The sequence below is a fragment of the Leucopleurus acutus genome (genome assembly GCF_964270905.1).
Source record: "Leucopleurus acutus genome assembly, chromosome: 4".
Taxonomy (NCBI): domain Eukaryota; kingdom Metazoa; phylum Chordata; class Mammalia; order Artiodactyla; family Delphinidae; genus Leucopleurus; species Leucopleurus acutus.
In genome coordinates this window covers 34,220,271-34,241,021 of record NC_139146.1, presented here as the reverse complement: position 1 = coordinate 34,241,021, position 20,751 = coordinate 34,220,271, and the positions used below count along the sequence as shown (strand labels likewise).

The 20,751-nt window shown below is 37.4% G+C and overlaps 1 protein-coding gene across 1 annotated transcript in view; it reads left to right on the top strand.

Moving 5' to 3' along the window:
- The window catches only part of TET2 (tet methylcytosine dioxygenase 2), a 131,840-nt gene that overhangs the window by 81,296 nt on the left and 29,793 nt on the right, over positions 1 to 20,751 (top strand). Inside the window, exons 3-6 of the mRNA XM_082838410.1 lie at positions 12,557 to 16,008; positions 17,670 to 17,760; positions 19,164 to 19,257; positions 19,897 to 20,105. Coding sequence (XP_082694536.1) covers positions 12,603 to 16,008; positions 17,670 to 17,760; positions 19,164 to 19,257; positions 19,897 to 20,105 — 3,800 coding nt within the window. The 5' untranslated portion in view covers positions 12,557 to 12,602. The remainder of the gene's footprint in view (positions 1 to 12,556; positions 16,009 to 17,669; positions 17,761 to 19,163; positions 19,258 to 19,896; positions 20,106 to 20,751) is intronic.

The following is a 20,751-nucleotide window of genomic DNA, read 5'->3' as shown; positions in this document are numbered from 1 at the left end:
ACCTGAACAAGGCTGTGCAGGACTTTGAATGTTACTGCTTTGGTGGTTGACATTGCCTAGCCATTGGATGCCCTCTTTGGGGCAGGCATCAAAGTACTGGCTCTCTCTTGGCACAGAGGGTTCTGCAGGGGCTCTTACTGCACTGCTCCCTGACCAGGAAGTCTGTCTTCTCTTTGTGTCTTCTATCACCACACCCACTTCAGCTTTGCCTCCAGAGAGTCCACCCTACAGCCTCTTTGTGCTGGGGTATGCTTGTCCACTGGACAGATTCTCAGATAGGATATCAGCAGGAGCAAACACAACTACAGATTCTGTAAGACATTTTTTTAATTGAAAATGTCAAGCACTGTATAGAGTGTATTCTAATAAGAGTACACTAGTGTCCTAGTAAGACTAACCAGCTCACAATTAACCATTCTAATTATGAGTGGACTGAAACTGAAAAATGTGAATAACTTTTATAATTTATGAGAAACAAATAATGCTTGTGACAAATGATATTTATAATTATGTTTGATGATCTTTTCCCTCAGCACATATTAGTTTGGTGAGAGTTAGAGACCAGGAATAAGCCCAGTTCGAGAAACAATCCAGGATTAACAGATACGTGGATAATTGAAAACTGACAAAAGAGCATGCCCATCTTACCAGTTGGGAAACTAGTTGACTAGAGTTGCCAACTGTAAGCAGATTTATTTCTAAACTGTCAGTTGTCCACATCTTACATGCAGACTTCTGTCTGTATGCCTCTTCTCTAATCTTCAGTGACATTTCTCCTGACTTTCCTCCTTTAAATAATCTATATGTTATTAAATTGTGTCTATAATGTTATTTTAAGAAACAAATTTTAAAACTTCAAATATTGGAATTATATAGTTTCTATTGAGGATTATGAAAAACTGGACAAGGTCTCTCTCCTATAACCATGTATAACACACAGCAGGAGCAAAGCAAGTGCTTGTCGTGTGTGTAGCTACTTATTAATGCACTTCTGGAAATGCAGGAATTTCTTTGAGATTTTGACATGCTTGTGTGTTCACTTTTTTTTTTCTTCCAAGATAAGTACATCTTAAGAGATTTCTTAATAATAAAATTGAAAGCTCTTACAAGATGAGAAATAGAAAAGTCAGTTTTGCAGTAAAAATATTAATTCACCTTGTATTGTCCATATTTAATGCATACATAATGCGTTATGTTCCATGCTTAACATGTAGTTTGGATACATAAAGTTAGCTGTTGAAAATATGTTTTGGATAGATTGTTTTCCTTAAAAATTTTAGCTCTAATATTAAACTAATGTTAAATTAAATAATTTTTAACTTCATAAGTTATGCCCTATAAAAAACACTTTTCTTACTTCCAGAGTGGGACTTAACCATACTAATATTATATATTAAGAAAGAAAGTCAAACTAAGTGGAGGGAATTTGACAGATGCAGAAGATAAGCATTGAAATTTGTCGGGATTTTAGAGCACTACCCACAGGGACATTCAATAGACAAAACAGGCCCATTGTCCTACACATATCTTGAAATAAATGTGTAGTTGACACAAATTATCTCCCATTTTGGTAGGAAAAATCTATAATAGTTGTGGAAAACAGTGCCATCTACTCAGGAAGTGTAGTCAAATATATCATCTTTACTCAGTGTTTTCCATGTCAGGAACTAATTAATTCCTAACACCAGAATTATAATAGGGGCAAAGCCTGTCATGGAGGTGATAGAGACATATATAGTAATCTCCTAAGGTTGATGTTGAGACACATGTACTTTAGTAGATACAGTCCTCGCAAGTAACTAGGCTTAAGAATTTATCCCCGACAGTGTGCATGTATCAGTAAACAGGACTCATCTGATGATGGCAGAGTATTTTATATACTTTCAGTATTAGAACATGAAGTCAAAGATTTTTTATAAAAAAATTATTGCCTTAGGGCAGCTATACAGATCTATAAATTGACTCTTTTGTCTCCTTGGAAAAAGCTGACATGAGATTTAAATGATGTTTATTTTTTTTCTCTTAGTGCACCACCAACCAAATCAATAAACCAAAAAGTAAAGGCCCTCTTCACAAATTCTGAGCATCATCTACAGCTTTATGTGGTGAGAGATGCAGCCACCATTCTCAAGTGATTCAAAAGGAGTCAAATGGTGTTGAGCTAAATTATAACCCTAAATGCATATTGGTGAAATGAGATGCTGATCCATTTGCACACTAATGTGCTATTTTTAAGTCATGCATCATAGCATCTTCAAAGAGGCCTGTCATAATTATGATGGATTAGACTGCAGAGTCAGTCCTAGATGCAGTAATTGTTTCACAGATGCTGCCGCTGTGACTTGAATTCATAATAAATTATTGTCAGAGAGGCGGGAGAAGGAACAAAATCAAATACCAAAGAAAAACTGCTGTGGCTAAAACCTGTTTTGGTCTTAGGAAACCAAAATGTTAGCTACTAGTCAAAAGGCTAGTATTTTCAGCTGAGATAAACAGACTTCATAAACGTGTACCTCTGACACTGAGGATGCAGGTGGACATACTTGGCATTTTTACTTAAAGTTCTCAAGCTCTATCTCAATATATTTCTTTCTCTCCCTCTCCCTAATAGCTTATGAAAAATTATTCTGGAGCATTAGCTGAAATCATAGAGTGACCATAACATATTCTTGCACATTTCTATTACCTGGTTATAATTTGACCGTTAGAATTTCCAGAAAAAAGAAAATTGGTGGTATTTATAGAAGACAAAACTACTCTTTTAGGTTCCTTAGAAGGCCATACTTCATGGGGTATATTAGACTGTTAGAATAAAGGGAGAAACATAAATAATATGACTAGTAAGATCTAAATTATGACATTTTGAACTGTGATTTAATTAACACCTGTCATTTAGGTAAATCATTTCTAAAACTGCCTCTTTAGGCTTTGACAAAATGCCAAAGCTGGTTTTAGAATCTGAGTGTTATATTTAGTCCATTCTTAAAGTTTAAGTCACATTCTTAAAGTTTAAGTTTAAGCCTTTTTGGTAAACCTATAAAGAAACTTCATGCTTTACCACATAATCAAAAACTGTGCGTGTATGTGTGTGTGTATACAATTTAAGTAATGAGTTACTTATTACATTTTGATTAGGGAAGATAACAGAGCAGTTAAAGCAGATGAATATATGCCATGTCTTTTCCTAAATTAAGGATTCAATAGCCAGAAAAGTTTCCATAAGTCATTTATTGAACATTACTAGTTTTTTTTAAAAACGCATTGAGTTTTTTATATAGTCTCCTCTGTACCTGGTAACTACTGATATATATGCATTCTACTTAGGACACTAGTTCTTCTGCCTCACTGACGTTGATAGATATGTTTGGCGAACACTCATTGTCATTCTTTTAAAACTTAGTGGGACACGTATTTCTCTCTTATTATGGTAAGAGGGAAATGAAGTTAAATTTCATGAGAGAAATTTGGGTTGATGTCATGCGGACCCTGACAGCTGGAAGTACTTATCCCCTCTCTTGTACTCACTCCTGTGGCACTTGAACAGTCACAATGTGTCACCGTAACCACAGTCCAGAGCAGTGCAGGACCTGTGCCTCTGTGTCTTTGCTCCACCCCAAAGCACTTGCACTGAGTGGGGATTCAACTGATGCTAGACTGAATACACAAATGAACTAATGCAAGTTGAGCTCCAGTTCTCTCGGTGACATTACTAGGGAAAATTTATAAATTGTGCTCGGATATTTTAGAGAAGAATCGTCAGCATTCCAGTGTCAATTAAAAAGGTAATCTAGAAAGATAGCAAGGACGGGATCAGAATAACGCTGTGGCAACTTCAAATTCCATGTACTAAACGTTTACATCTTCTTTTTTGTTCTATTCCAATTCACACAAAGAAACAATACCTTGATGAAATACATGCACAATGCCTTTAATCATGCTAATAATTACAGTCCTACAGATACGTAAAAAGGATACGTTTTATCCTAAGCCTGAAAAAAACTAAAATGTTGGCAAAGTGTGAATTGATTAACAAAATAAAACCTACTCCTTGAGTTATGCATTTTTCTTAATATTATGTGGCAGGAAGAGCTTCTGTGGAGCTGCCGGTCTAGACCCTGTGGGAGCAATTATTTTGATGCCTAACTTGAGCAAATTGCTCAGTTTTTACATCTGTAAAATGAGGGAGTAAAACTAGATTCTTTCTTATGCTCTGAAATGTTTTGTCCATTGTTACAACCATGAACTTCACATTTATCACTCATTTTGAATAAGTAATTTTTAAATTTCTTAGCCTCCCAAAAGTTTAAAATGCTGTTCAGTAATTCTGTGGGCAAGAGCGCTTTGTCCACTACTATTCTGGAAACAAGGAAGACTACCCAAATAATATGGCATGTATTTGTTCCTGGGGAACTTTCATTCTATTTCCAAAAAAGAAGAAAAGAAAGAAATATGATTTGTTAGTATTTTGGTAGCCCTAACAGTAGTGTACCTAGAACCAGCTCTTAACAGTTTGCAAGAGCAGATTGTGAAGTTTTCAGGAATTTTGTGAGCTGGCGGTTGAGAGCTTGAAATCAGCCATCATCTGTAAGAACACCTCTTAAGGAATATGTTAAAAGCTCACTGTTCATTTTGAAACTGTAACTAAATGCAATAACATCAAGTGTTGACACCATGAAAAACATCACTGGGTAAGCTTAACCAATCATCCTTTCCAGGTTGACCAAAGGCTCTTCTGCCTATGCCCTTGTATATAAACTTCATAACAGTTTTAAGAAAATATTAGTGCCTTAGTTTTGACTGGCCAATGTCCTTGTAGGTGAGTCACTGTCCCTACTGTAAAAATTGAGTCTTGTTCTAAAATGAAAATTTTCTCTCCTGATTTTTATAGACATAAATTTATTTGGCATTAACTATATTACAATTTTATTTGGTATAAATTACCATATACAAACCTCCAAGAGCTGGCACTACTTTAAAAACATTTGAATACTGTTAACAGTATGGAGGTTCCTTAAAACACTAAAAATAGAATTACCGTATGACCCAGCAATCCCACTACTGGGCATATACCCTGAGAAAACCATAATTCAAAATGACACATGTACCACAATGTTCATTGCAGCACTGTTTACAGTAGCCAGGTTGAAAACAACCTAAATGTCCAACGACAGATGAATGGATAAAGAAGGTATGGTACATATATACAATGCAATATTACTCAGCCATAAAAAGGAAGGAAATTGGGTCATTTGTAGAGATGTGGATGGACCTAGAGTCTGTCATGCAGAGTGAACTAAGTCAGAAAGAGAAAAACAAATACCGTACATCAGTGCATATATGTGGAATCTAGAAGAATGCTACAGATGAACCTGTTTGCAAGGCAGGAATAGAGACGCAGACGTAGAGAACTGACATGTGGACATGGAGGGTAAGGGGAGGGTAGGACGAATTGGGAGATTAGGATTGACATACCCTACCATGTGTAAAATAGGTAGCTAGTGGGAATCTGCTGTGTAGCACAGGGAGCTCAGCTCAGTGCTCTGTGATAACCTAGATGGATGGGATTGGGGGGAGGGAGGTCCAAGAGGGAGGAGATACATGTATACATATAGCTGAATCACTTTGTGGTACAGCAGAAACCAACACAACATTCTAAAGTAATTACACTCCAATAAAAAAAAATTGAACATTCAGTTTCACAATGAAATAGTATCCTGATCAGTACTATACATCATATTAATTATATGTTCTTGAGTGTAGGAAAAAATGAAGGATATTTCATTTGAATCTCAAATCAATTATGAGAATTCAAAATATTTCTGATATCAGTCATGTAAAAGAGCAGATCTGAATGAACAGAAACTATTTCTGTTCTTAGTCTCTGAGGAGCAAAAGGAATGCCACACAAAAATATCTCTATAGCAAAAATTTACATTCATTCATTCAAAAAAAAAACTATGGAAAAAGCTTCCCTATTCCCTTCAATTTGTAAAAATAACCTGTTAAATCTATTTTCACAAATTAGCAGGTAGATATCTACAAAAAATTATCTTGGAAGATTTGTCTTATATATAAATTATTGACTTTTATAAGCTTGAAAAAGCTTTGTATATTTATATGCCCTGTAAAAATTACATGAAAGCTTTTTCAGTATTTCTACAATGATCAAAATGAACAGGTCTCATTTCTTTCTTTTTTCATTAAAAATAAATAATGCTTCCAATATCAGTATAAAGGCGCTAGGTGATTATAAGAGTGCTGTTGCAAGAAGGTTACTGGATTGTGTAATATTCTGGGGTGTATACACAAAAAGTGTGGTTTGGCCACAGAAAGAAGTCAGAAGTCAAAGAAAATATTTCTTTTTTCTCCCTCTAAAATGGCACTTTATTGGTTTAAATATTCTGAATTAGATTCATAGACCAATAACAGATAATCCTCAAATAACACGTTATCCTCATCCAAAAATGGAAAAATAATATACAATTTTCCTGTCCTCCCTGAAAAAGTTAACCATTTAACTTTTTACATCTGATGGTTGTATTCAGTAAAGGAATTGCTGTCATGGACAGAATAGTTCTAATAATAGAATTAGTGTTTAAAAATGGCTATTGTGTTTAAAACTCCATATTGAAAAAAAATTGTCACCTTCATTCTTCTTAGAAGCTATTATTATGCTCATAAAAGATTTGCAAACTCCATCCATTGTAATTCTGCCCTTGACCCTTTGAAGAATGTCCAAATTATGTGGTGTGGATCGTAATAGAGAGTAATGTGTTAAATACTTTTTATATAAATATTTTTATCTAAAAAATTAAGTAGGACTATATATTGTATACAGAGAGTACAAATTTTTATATAATATATAACAACATAATGTACATGTAAATACATTTTGTTTGGTATATGTGTAAATCAATTTTACAGTTGCCAAAGGGAAGCATTTTTTGCTGTAGTGTTTGGAAAGCTAATTGACCTAGTCTGTGAAGAATTATCTAAGCTTATGTCTATGCTTCTTACTTAATTTTTTAAATTGAAGTATAGTTATTTTACAGTGTTGTGTTAGTGTCAAGTGTACAGCAAAGTGATTAAGTTATACACACACACACACACACACACGCACATATATATATTCTTTTTCAGATGCTTTTCCACTATAGGTTATTCTAGGATAGTGAGTCTAGTTCCTCTTACTATACATTAGGTCCTTGTTTACCTATTTTATATATAGCAGTGTGTACATCCCAATCTCCCCTACCCCACCCTTCCACCCCCACCCCCCTGCTATGCCCTTTGGTAGCCATAAGTTTGTGAGCCTATTTCTATTTTGTAAATAAGTTTATTTGTATCATTTTTTAAGATTCCACATATAAGTAACACCATATGATATTTGTCTTTCTCTGTCTGACTTACTTCACTTAGTATATGATAATCTGTAGGTCCCATCCATGTTGCTGACATTATTTCATTCTTTTTTAATGCCTGAGTAGTATTCCATTGTACATATGTACCACATCTTCTTTATCCATTCATCTGTCGACGGACATTTAGGTTGCTTCCATGTCTTGGCTATTGTAAATAGTGCTGCTAGTAACATTGGGGTGCACGTATCTTTTCTAATTAGAGTTTTCTCTGGGTATATGCCCAGTAGTGGGATTGCTGAATCATATGGTAATTCTTAGTTTTTTAAGGACCCTCCATACTGTTCTCCATAGTGGCTATACCAATTTACATTCCCAGCAACAGTATAGGAGGGTTCCCTTTTCTCCACACCCCCTCTAGCATTTATTATTTGTAGACTTTTTGATGATGGCCATTCTGACCTGTGTGAGGTGAAACTTCATTGTAGTTTTGATTTGCATTTCTCTAATAATTAACAGTGTTGAGCATTTTTTCATGTACCTATTGACCATTTGTATATCCTCTTTGGAGAAATGTCTGTTCAGGTCTTCTGCCCATTTTTTTATTGGGTTACTTAGGATTTTTTTTTTTTTTATTAAGCTATATGAGCTGTTTGTACATTTTGGAAATTAAACCCTTGTTGCATCCTTTGCAAATATTTTCCCCCATTTTCTAGGCTGTGGGAGGAGGAAGTCTTTAGCTGGCCTGTCTGCTGATGGGTGGGGCTGTATTCCCACCCAGTTAGTTGTTTGGCCTGAGGCGTCCCTGCACTGCAGCTTGCAGGCTACTGCGTGGGGCCAGGTCTTGGTGCCAAAATGTCAGTGTCTGGGAGAGCTCATGCAGATGAATTCCCCCCTCTCTATCCACCACCAGTCCCCAGGAGTCCCTCCAAGACCAGCAGATAGGTCTGTCCCAGGCTCCTATCAAATTGCTGCTTTTGCCCTGGGTCCCGGTGCACATGAGATTTTGTGTGCACCCTTTAAGAGTGAAGCCTCTATTTCCCCCAATCCTGGGGAGCTCCTGCAATCAAGCTCTGCTGGCCTTCAAAATCAGATGCTCTGGGGGGCTCTTCTTCCCCGTGCTGGACCCCCAGGGTGGGGGGCTCAGAACTCTCACTCCTGTGGGAGAACCTCTGTAATATAATTATTCTCCAGTTTGGGGTCATTCACCTTGGGGGGTATGGGATTTGATTACATTGGGAGTTCGCCTCTCCTACCAGTCTCTTTGTGGCCCCGTCTTTATGTCTTTAGCTATAGAGGATCTTTTCTGGTAGGTTTCAGTCTTTTTCAAGGATGGTTTTTCTGCAGATTGTTGTGATTTTGGTGTGCTCTTAAGAGGAGGTGATGTTAGGGTCCTTCTATTTCACCATCTTGGCCGCTTTCCTATGCTTCTTAATTTTTCAAAAGTGGTAATGCCCCTGATTTTGGAGAAGCTCCGTACATCAAAGACTACAAATCAGTTTTCATGATTCTGGAAACTAAAGGTTTTTTTTATGAAAGGTTATTGCTAATTAAGAGTATTAGTTTAGCTCAGAGCTTCCTAATAGAAATACAACATAAGCCACATACCACATTTAAAAATTTCCAGTATTCACATTAAAACAAGTAAAAAGAAACACATGAAATGTAATGACATATTTTTACTTATTATATCCAATATAGCACTGTTTCAGCATGTAATAAATATTTTAAAAAATTGAGTTATTTTATGTTTTTTGGTCCACACTAAGGTCTTTGAAATCCAGTGTGTATATATATTTACAGAACATCTCAATTTGGACTAACCACGTTTCAAAGGCTCAACGGCCATTTGTGACTAGTGACTGTGCACATCTAGCCCATCTCTTAACATTTGAAAGGAAGTAGGTCTAGCAGAAATAAAAATATCACTTTGTTCTGTTATTTTTATTTGTCATTAGGAATTACAACCTTTTGATTTAAGTTTTATTTATTAACATACATGCCTAAAAGTTCCAAAATGACACAGTTAAAAACAATCTCCCTCTCAGTGCTCTTCTCCAGCCTCTCCATTCCTTTTCCTGGAGGCAAAGTGTTATAGCCAGTCTGTTGTATATTCTCCCAGAGCTGATTTTATTTTTATTTTTGTAAAGGTACAGGTTGTGGCATTCTTATACATACTGTTCTGCAGCTTTCTTTACTTCATTTAATTACTTGGAAATACTTCATCTGAAAATATAGGTTGTTTCCAAACTTTGCTAGTGCAAAACACTGTGCATACATGGTTTAACAAATATGTGCATATTTGTTAGATGAGAGTTTAAAACTGAAGGATCAAAGGAAGTTTCTACGAAATTCTGTAGATATTGCTAAATCCTCCTGTATGGTATTCGTATTAGTTTTGACTCCTGAGAACTACGTGACAACATGTCTGTTTCCCCATATGCTTGCCAACGTAGTGTATTATTAAAGTTTTTGTTCGTTGCCAATTTGAAAAAAAAACTGTATCTCCTTGCAGTCTTAATTTGCATTTCTTTTTATAAGTTCTGATGGACATTTTAAAAATATTTAAAAGCCACTTGCATTTCATTTTCTGTGAACTGTCCATGTCCTTTGCTCATTTTTTCCTGTTTGATGGTTGGTCTTTTCCCTGTCAATGTGTATGAGTCCTATATATTAAGTATTATGTAACTTTTAACTTTGCTGTGGGTTTATTTTTACATGCACAAAGTTTATTGAACTTCCTCATCTTTTATGGCTTCTAGATTTTGTGTCACAAAGACCTTGTCCAGTCATTCGATTATTTTTTTTTTTGGTTTTCTCAGGCTGTTTTTAATTTTTTTAGGGTTTTGTTTTCCATATTCAGAATTTAAATCCATCTAGAATACATTTTGGTACAAGATGTAAGGGACCGATCCAACTGTATCATTTTTTCAGAAAACTATTCCATTGTTCTAATATATTTATTTGAAATGCCATCATTACCTCATACTATATTTCTATGTGTGTTTGAATCTATTTCTGGACATTCTATTCTATTCCATTGGTCTTATAAACACTCTATTATCTATTTATGTGCAAGTACGAGCTGTTTTAAGTACAGTAGAGCTTTTGTTGCTTTTTAATATCTTTCCATTTGGCTCCTACACTGCCCGAGCCCTATTATGATTCTCTTTCAGATTATTCCTGGTTATCCAATTTGTTTATTTTTCCACATGAACTTTAGAGTCAGCTTCTTAATAACTCAACCCATTCTTTTAGTATTTTTATGAAAATACATTAAATGAATAGATTAATTTGACAACTATACAAGTACATATTATATCTTTCTACTTGTTTTGTTTTTGTGTTTGGGTATCCCTCAGTATTGTTTTAACGTTTTATTCAGATAGGTCTTTCACATTTCTTTTTAAGTTTGTTCTTAGTGTTATAAAAATATTTTTTCTATTACAGTTTTTTATTCCACCATAGCTTCTGACTGGTTGTTGCTTTTAGGTACCAAGGCTGTTGATTTTTTTTTTTCTAGCTACTTTACTGTCGTCTGTAACAGTTTTTCAGTTGATTCTCTTGGTTGGCCAGTATACAATCTTATTCCCTGCAAATGATAACTTTAGTGTTGCTTCCCAGTGTTTGTTTCTTCTTCTGTTTCATTTGTCTTGGTCAGTAAGCAATGGCTATTTTAATAGAGCTTTTTTATAGCCCAAAGGGAAAATAGTCTTGATTTTTTTTTCCTACTTATAGCCTTAAAATAAATTTAATGAGAAAAACTGTGGGAAAATAAAGCATGACTCTATAATGAATGGGGCAGCATTCACTTTATATAATGGATTATTTTTGCTTTTCTGGTGCCCATTTCTTCTTGCTTTCCCTATCATTTTGGACTTTGAAATCTCCATCAGTATTGATCTCGAAAAGTTTGAATGAATGACTGAATAAAGAAATGATCACAAGATGAGCAAATTTATATCAATCTAGTGAAACTGATTGGATGCTCACTCTAAGCACAAAGATAAATAGAGTAGGATATTTTTAAGGAATTCACAGTCCAGTAAGAGAGAGTAAACAAAATACAGTTGAATGTGATATGTTCAGCAGTAGACCATATACAAGATCAAAAAGCAGGATAAAACTGGGAGTGAGTAATTCTTTTGGAAAATCAAGGAAAAAATTCTAGGGGAGGTGATCTGAGACAGTTGTAACCAGACACAGGAGTCACAGGGCACAATAAGAGGACTAGGAAGGCAGTCTAGGCAGATAAAACAACAGCATGGAGGTCTGAAACAGCTTGCAATGTTTGGGTATTTATAAGCTGTTGTTATAGTTGGAGTATAATCTGTGGGAGCAAGTAGGAGGACAGAAAAATAGAAACCTGCATATGAAAAACCATTTATATTAGGCAGGAATTCTCAAAAGAAGTAGGCAGCCAGATCTTGTAGAGGAAAATATAGAATCACTTAGAAAAGGCATTTTATAAACTACACTTTCACCCCTACCCCCTCCCCTGGAATGTCAACACTGCAGAGACTGTGCCTTATCTTCCAGGTGTGTCTGGGTAAAGAGTTTGAGAACTACTAATGCAGGCAATATGGAGTCAATAAAGTGTGTTAAGAAGTGTATGGCATCAGATTTGCCTTTGAGAACATTCCCTTTGATAACAGTTTGAAGGATCCTTGAAGGACTGGGGAGAGGACAGGCTGGGCTCAGGAGAAATCTATAAAAAGCTATTACAGTAGATAATGAAGCAAGATAATGTAGATCTGGCTGCCTAGTGGCAGTGAAGATGATTCAACGAATACATAGGAAATGGAATTGATGGAACTTAGCAAATGATTGGATATGTAAGGTGCTAGAGAAGAAAGAAAGGAGGTCGTCTTTCTCTATTGTTTTTAGCATTTTGACAAAAAAAAATTATTTGGGAAGGAAGTTGATACTATTTACTAATACAGTATGAACTTCCCACATTAGCTGTTGATTTTGATCTTTGTTTACTGTGACCATAAATATTTCAGAGTTGCTGGTAAGACAAGAATAATCATTTCCTGAGTAGCTCTTGGCTGTCACTCCGAGACATGAAAATGAGTATCACGGTTTGCTATGTCTAGGAATTCCAGTATTATTAATGCCACAGTTCTTCTCTAAGGTGTACTGTTAGTGTTAGATATATATTAATGTACTTTAATTTTTGTTTCCATACGCTTTAGAATTCATTCAGAGGGCAGCCTTGTGGATGGCCCCGAAGCAAGCCTGATGGAACAGGATAGAACGAACCATGTTGAGGGCAACAGACTGAGTCCATTCCTGATACCATCTTCTTCTCCCATTTGCCAGACAGAACCTCTGGCTATAAAGCTCCAGAATGGAAGCCCATTAACCAAGAGACCTTATCCAGAAGTAAATGGAGACACCAAGTGGCAGCCTTTCAAGAGTCATTATGGAATACCCCACATGAAAGGAAGTCAGAATAGCCGCGTGAGTCCAGACTTTATACAAGAAAGTAGAGGGTATTCCAGATGTTTGCAAAATGGAGGGATAAAGCGCACAGTTAGTGAACCTTCTCTCTCTGGGCTCCATCAGAACAAGAAACTGAAACAAGACCAAAAGGCCAATGGAGAAAGAAAGAACTTCGGGGAAAGCCAAGAAAGAAATCCAGGCAAAGGCAGCAGTCAACCCAATGTCTCCGATATGAGTGATAAGAGAGAATCTGTTAGCTCTGCAGCCCAAGGAAATGAAGTTAAAGATTTCACTGTTTTTTCATCACATAACTGCAGTGGATCTGAAAATCCAGAGCTTCAGATTCTGAACCAACAGGAGGGGAAAAATGCTAACTACCACGACAAGAACATTGTATTACTTCTTAAAAATAAGGCAGTGCTAATGCCTAATGGTGCTACAGTTTCTGCCTCTTCCATGGAAAACACACATGGTGAACTCCTGGAAAAGACGCTGTCTCAATATTATCCAGATTGTGTTTCCATTGCGGTGCAGAAAACCACATCTCACATACATGCCATTAACAGTCAGGCTACTAATGAGTTGTCCTGTGAGATCACTCACCCATCGCATACCTCAGGGCAGATCAATTTCCCACAGACCTCGAACTCTGAGCTGCCTCCAGAGCCAGCTGCAGTGGTGACTGAGGCCTGTGGTGCTGATAGTGCCAGTATACCAGCTGCAGTCCTAGGGGCCTGTCCCTTTCAGAAACCAGAGCAACGAAAGTCAGTTTTTGAGATATGCCCGTCTCCGGCAGAAAACAGTAACATCCAAGGAACCACAAAGCTAGTATCTGGTGAAGAATTCTGTTCAGGTTCCAGCAGCAATTTGCAGGCTCCTGGTGGCAGCTCTGAACGGTATTTAAAGCAAAATGAAATGAATGGTGCTTACTTCAAGCAAAGCTCAGTGTTCACTAAGGATTCCTTTTCTGCCACTACCACACCACCACCATCACAATTGCTTCTTTCTCCCCCTCCGCCTCTTCCGCAGGTTCCTCAGCTTCCTTCTGAAGGAAAAAGCACTCTGAATGATGGAGTTTTGGAAGAACACCATCACTACCCCAACCAAAGTAACACAACTCTTTTAAGGGAAGTGAAAATAGAGGGTCACCACGAGGCACCACCATCCCGGAGTCCAACTCCCTCTACACAAGTATCCAACCCCTCTCCGATGCTTCCAGAAAGGCCTCAGAATTATTGTGTTAACAAGAATGACATACGGACTCCAGGGACAATGACGTTTCCATTGTGTTCTGAGAAAACAAGACAACTATCAGAACGTCTCAAACATAACCCACCAATTCTTGGTAGCAGTGGAGATGCACAGGACCACTGCCAGCAGTTGATGGGACACAAAGAGCAAGAGATCTTCAAGAGTCAAGACAAGGAACAGACACGAGACCCTGTGCTCCCAACACAGCCCTATCTGAAACCAGGATGGATTGAATTGAAGGCCCCTCACTGTCATCAAGCAGAATCCCATCTGAAATGTAATGAGGCAACCCTGCGGTCAATTCTTCAGTATCAGTCCAACCCCTCCCATCAAATGACCTCCAAACAATACACTGGAAATTCCAACGTGCCTGGGGGGCTCCCAGGGCAAGCTTACACCCAGAAAATAATGCAACCGGAGCAGAGACCACCAAGGTACCAAGCTGAGATGAATCAAGGGCAGTCTCAAGGTACAGTGGACCAGCATCTCCAGTTCCAAAAACCCTCACTCCAGGTGCACTTCTCCAAAACGGACCCTTCACCCGAAGCTCACAGACAGTCAGTCTGTACCCTGAGGTGTCATTTCCAACAAAGACCAGATCCCCAAACTGAGAAACTCATGCCCCCAACATTGAAACGGCACTTGAATCAACAGGCTTCCGAGACTGACCCATTCTCAAACTCACACCTTTCACATAAGCCTCATAAGCAGGCAGCACAAACACAACCATCCCAGACTTCACATCTCTCTCAAAACCAGCAACAGCAGCAAAAACTACAGATGAAGAATAAGGAACAGATGCCCCAGACCTTTTCTCATCCCCAAGGCAACAATGATCAGCAAAGAGAAGGATCATTCTTTAGCCAGATTAAAGGAGAAAAATGCTTTCGTGGTGAAGATCAACATTCAAAATCAAGTGAGTTCCAGACTCATAATCCCCAAGTGGGACTGGAGCAAGTACAGAATATGAATAGTATAAATTCCCCCTATGGTCAGATCTTGAAGTCAAATGCAAGCAAAGTGCAGATTTCTTGTTCAAACAATATACACGTAGTTCCAGAAAATAAAGAACAGACTGTAAATTCTGAACTCTTTGCAGGAAACAAGATCCCAAACTCACATCACATGCAATATTTTCCAAATAATGTGACCCCAAAGCAAGATGTTCTTCACAGGTGCTTTCAAGAACTAGAACAGAAGCCTCAACAAGCTTCAGTTCTACAGGGATATAAAAATAGAAACCAAGACGTGTCTAGTCAACAAGCTGCACAGCTCGCTCAGCACAGGTACCTGATGCAAAACCAAGCAAATGCGTTCCCTTTGCCCAATCAGGCAGGAAGTCACATTCAGACCCTGCCCCAGAAGGACATCCAAAAGCATGCTGCTCTAAGGTGGCACCTTTTGCAGAAGCAAGAACAGCAGCAAACACAACAGCTCCAAGCCGAGTCTTGCCATAGTCAGATGCAAAGGCCAATTAAAGTCGAACCGGGATCCAAGCCCCACGCCTGTATGCGCCTCATGTCAGCACAGCCAGAAAACAAAATGTGGAAAAAGATACCCAAGCAGGAGATTCCACCTCCGAGCTGTGATAACATGCAGCAGCGGAGCATCCTTGAGACCATGGAGCAGCATCTGAAGCAATTTCAGGTCAAATCATTATTTGACCATAAGGCTCTTACTCTAAAATCCCAGAAGCAAGTAAAAGTTGAAATGTCAGGGCCAGTCACAGTTTTAACTAGACAAACCACTGCTGCAGAACTTGATAGCCACACCCCAGCTTTAGAGCAGCAAGCAATGCCTTCCTCAGAAAAGACACCAACCAAAAGAACAGCTGGTTCTGTTCTCAATAATTTTTTAGAGTCACCTTCCAAATTACTAGATACTCCTATAAAAAATTTATTGGATACACCTGTCAAGACTCAGTATGATTTCCCATCATGCAGATGTGTAGGTAAGTGCCAGCAATGTACTGAGACACATGGTGTTTATCCAGAATTAGCAAATTTATCTTCAGATATGGGATTTTTCTTTCTTTTTAAAAACTTTGAGTCTGGCAGCAATTTGTGAAGGCTCATAAAAACCTGAAGCTTACATTTCTTGTCTTTAAATTACAGATGCTTGTGCTGTGCAAGAGAGAACTTCACTTACATTCAGTTTTTCAAAAAAATTAAAAAATTGTGCATGCTCATTTGTCCCTCCCTTCAAACCGTTTAAAATATAAAGGTATCTGTTTTAGCCTAATCAATCTAGTTAACTCTTTGTATATCTCCTGGAGAGATAGCCAGGCAGTAAAAACACCTTGTTAAAATGAGAAAATAACTGCCCTATGCAAACTAATGTAGGAGCTTTTAATATTTTTTAATTCAAGATTGAATGTATTAGTAGTTTTACAAGATTAACTTTTATAATAGATAAGGGGACATTACCATCTTCTGTCTTGGTGACTTAGGGGAAATTTTAATGCCAAAGTTCTGAATATTCATAAAGTTGCCCTTTCTCCGTGTATGCATTTGAAACATTGTGTGATTTATATTTGATATTTTCTCTTTAAAAGTTTCATCTTTTTGATAGAAAATATGCTATTTCCCTTTCTTTTTTTTAAACAAGCATCTTTTTGTTAAAATTCAAGATGCATGATAGGTCTGTTGGAATAGGGAAACTTTTTGCTGATTGATGCAGTTTTATATATATATAAAGATCTTAATTATAGCTACTCAGCTTGGATACAGTAGAAGACATTTGTAAAAACCAGCGTTCAACTGATGTGGCTAATGGTCCACCCACTTTATGTTATTCCTCTTAAAATGGTACACTCCACATTTTATAGAAGGATGGAGGGAAGATCCGTACTGCCCCTTTGTGTGGGGGTAATATTATTGCCTCACTGGCCTAATGTGCCACACATGTCATAGACAACATTGGGTAAGTTATACTCATCTTCACACCCTTCTCCTATCATACAAACCTTTTTTCCCCACTTTTCATCTTTGATAATGTACAAGAGCCTCTTCCTTTTATCTGACCCTCTCTTCAATATTTTCTCTCATCATAAGTTGTTCTAAAGTAGTACATACAATATGGGTCTGGATTGAATGTTCTTATTTTCAAAACAGAGTAATCGAGTATTGTGGGGAAACGAGAGGAGAAAAAGGTATCTTGACAATAAACTGAACAAAATCCTGGGGGTGAGATAGGACAGGAAATTTTATTTTTAATCTTTTAACATCCAAATAACAGGCAGGCTTCTAGTAAGCTGTAATTTTTTTTTTCTTCAGTTTAAAAGATTGGACTGTAGTGGATATTACATATAATATATTCTAATTCCCTCACTGTCTATTTAGTTCCACTTACATGATTTAAAATAATTCCTTATCCCATATCTGAAATGCAATTTAATATATTTTTATCCAACAGGCAGAATGGACATATACTTAATTATTTGGCACATTTTCTAATAGATTAGTCCATCAGTTTACTCATTTTAAAGAAAAAAAATGTTTAAAGTCACATTTAGGACCCTTAATGTACAGGTGGGGGATAAGCTTTGTGGATGTAGCCTTTATATTTAGTATAATTGAGGTCTAAAATAATAATCTTCTATTATCTCAACAGAGCAAATTATTGAAAAAGATGAAGGTCCTTTTTATACCCATCTAGGAGCAGGTCCTAATGTGGCAGCTATTAGAGAAATCATGGAAGAAAGGTAATTAACGCAAAGGCACAGGGCAGATTAACGTTTATCCTTTTGTATATGTCAGAATTTTTCCAGCTTTCACATACAAAGCAGTAAACAATTGTAAATTGAGTAATTATTAGTAGGCTTAGCTATTCCAGGGTTGCCAACACTACACACTGTGCTATTCACCAGAGAGTCACAATATTTGACAGGACTAATAGTCTGCAAGCTGGCATAGGCTGCCCACTTTGAGATGGATGCCAGAAAACCCAGGCATGAACAAGAACCAGCCAGCCAGCCTGCTAGGCACAAGGGTGCTGGCACAGGCTGCAAAGAGAGCGCCCACTCTGGTTTTCCCACTCGATGATAAAAAAGGAAAAGGGGGGAAAGGTGGTATAAGAAAGGACCCATTGAGTCGAATTCACCTAGAGTTATAAATGAGTAGTTATCTCCAAGGAAGTTGTCCATTAGTATGAGCAGAGGGCAAGAGTGATGTACTGAATAGAAATAGAGACAGATTCTATTTATAGCTGCATTTTTTTTTTTTACCTGTCAGTCATAGGTATGCAAGTACTTACCTGAATCTACACAGTTACTCCTGCATGTCATCTTGCAGACTTGAAGACTGTTATGAGCAAGATAATCAATGCAGAGAGAGACTTTCATATAGGTATCCACAGCTCTGAGCTGTTATTACGCTAGGGTGCCTTTTCTTTAAGAGGTAGGCATTTTTATCATTAAAATACATTAGGAGACATTCTGGGCAGCAAGGACATATTCCATATCATTGTTGCCCAAAATTCAAATTATTCATTTCTAAATGAGCACATAGAAATTCACTAAATAATTGTCTAGTAGCCTGGCAGAAATAGTGAATTTCCCTAAGTGCCCTCTTGTATTAGCAAGGAGTAAGTAGTGCTTTGGTTATAAGGGAAAATATAATCTATTTCTAGAATTATCCTATATTTTCAAAATTGCTGGATACTGGTTATTTGCCAGCCTTTTAAAAAAAAATGAGAGATTCTTAGAGAAACAGTCCTAACTAAAATGAGTCCCCAAGTTTTAAAATAACTAAATTTAGTAAAGGACAAATAGTACGTTATTTTAGAAGACTGAATTTAACAAACTTTAAAAAGTTTTGTGCTTTGTGAAATTATGTATAAAAATAAGCTTTCCCATTATTTTTACCCATCATATAATTTCAAAATAGTTCATTACAATTATCAGTATATTTTGATACTGAAGAAATACAAGGCTTAAAGTCTACTATCCAGTTTGCTTGGCTTAGTTCTGTTTTTTAAAAATAAACTATTCATTTCTCAGGATGTGGCCATAGAGTAAAATTATGCTCAAATGTTCAATATACTGGTTGCCTCTTAGATTCATTTGCTAATTTTATGTGTGTGTGTGTTTCTGTGGATTTCTTTAAGGTTTGGACAGAAGGGTAAAGCTATTAGGATTGAAAGAGTCATCTATACTGGTAAAGAAGGCAAAAGTTCTCAGGGATGTCCTATTGCCAAATGGGTAAGTGTGACTTGACAAGGCCTTTGGTCTTCAGTCTTGGGCATTTTGATTCATTCATCTAACCCTGGGAATTGGGTTATCAGATCAAAGAATCATTTATGCCAGTTGAAAGGAATATTGCTTATATTTATCACGTGTCATCTCTTAAGAAAAAGGCAGATGAGTATAAAATCATGTACAAACTGTATTTAATTGAAAAAATTTAATAGTAAGGAGGAGGTCTGTTCAAGTGCCTGCTAGAAGTGTAATTCTTCCCGGCATGTGAGGAAGAGGTCCTTCATCCTTTAAGTACCTGCAGTTAATCTTTGTCATTTTTGAAGACCTTGAACTTTAAAGTCTTGCTTGTCTTCCATCTAGCTCTGGCTTTAGTGCAGGGAGCATTGTCCCCACTGTACTGGGTCGAGTCTGCTACACCCCGAGTGCTTTTGCATCTCTCCCAGTTCTGACCCCAGGGTAAGCCCCGACGTTATAGATGGGCAGCAAAAGGCAAGTTGCAGGTGCTGGTATATGTCGCCCTAATTGTGACCCAGACTTGAGAAAATATACAGACGTCAGTCAATGCTCTCATCTGCTGCAAGTGACCCTTGTTTTGTTTTGGTTGGGGTGGTGGGTGTTGGGGTGGAATGGTGACCCGAACAGGTGGTTCGCAGAAGCTGCAGCGAGGAGAAGCTACTGTGCTTGGTGCGAGAGCGAGCTGGCCACACCTGTGAGGCTGCGGTGATTGTGATTCTCATCCTGGTGTGGGAAGGAATCCCACTCTCTCTGGCTGACAAACTGTACTCCGAGCTCACCGAGACCCTGAGGAAATACGGCACGCTCACCAATCGTCGGTGTGCCCTGAATGAAGAGTAAGTGCCTCCCAGGCCTCTCTTCTCTTTCCACTGCTAGGAAAGCTTAATTGTTGGTTTGAGGGCAGAGAGTTGAAACTGCGTTTTCACATTTACAAAACAGGGATCAAAATGCCTGCTTCACAGCCATTCAGTAGGAACTTGCATTTGCTAATGCTAACATGGATACTTCGAAGCAATTTCATTTACTAATATTTTGTACCTTCGGACAGTGTAGCTATGAGTTAGAAGCAGCTTGCTGGAAATCTGAGTGTCTGTACCCACAAACTCAACCATACCATAAACCTGAAAATACTTATGTGTCCGCTTACTGCAAGTGACAACTGTTTAGTGTGCCTAGCCACCACATTAGTAAGTATTGACACCACTTCTGTGTAGCAGTATCTGAGACAGTTTGGTGAGAAACTTTAGGATTCCCAGGTCAAGGACTTTATAGGTAACAAACATAAAAATACAAGGCTTGTTTATAGAAGTTCTGTAGAAACAAACTGATTTTGACTTCATTGCAATCTAGTCCATTATTTCCATAATAATAATCAAAATCACTTCCACTTTTACTGCTACTAAATAATCAGGAAATTAGTGGCTATGGATGGGCATTATTTTCTAGAAATATGAAAATTTGGAATAGGAGAGCAAGGTATGC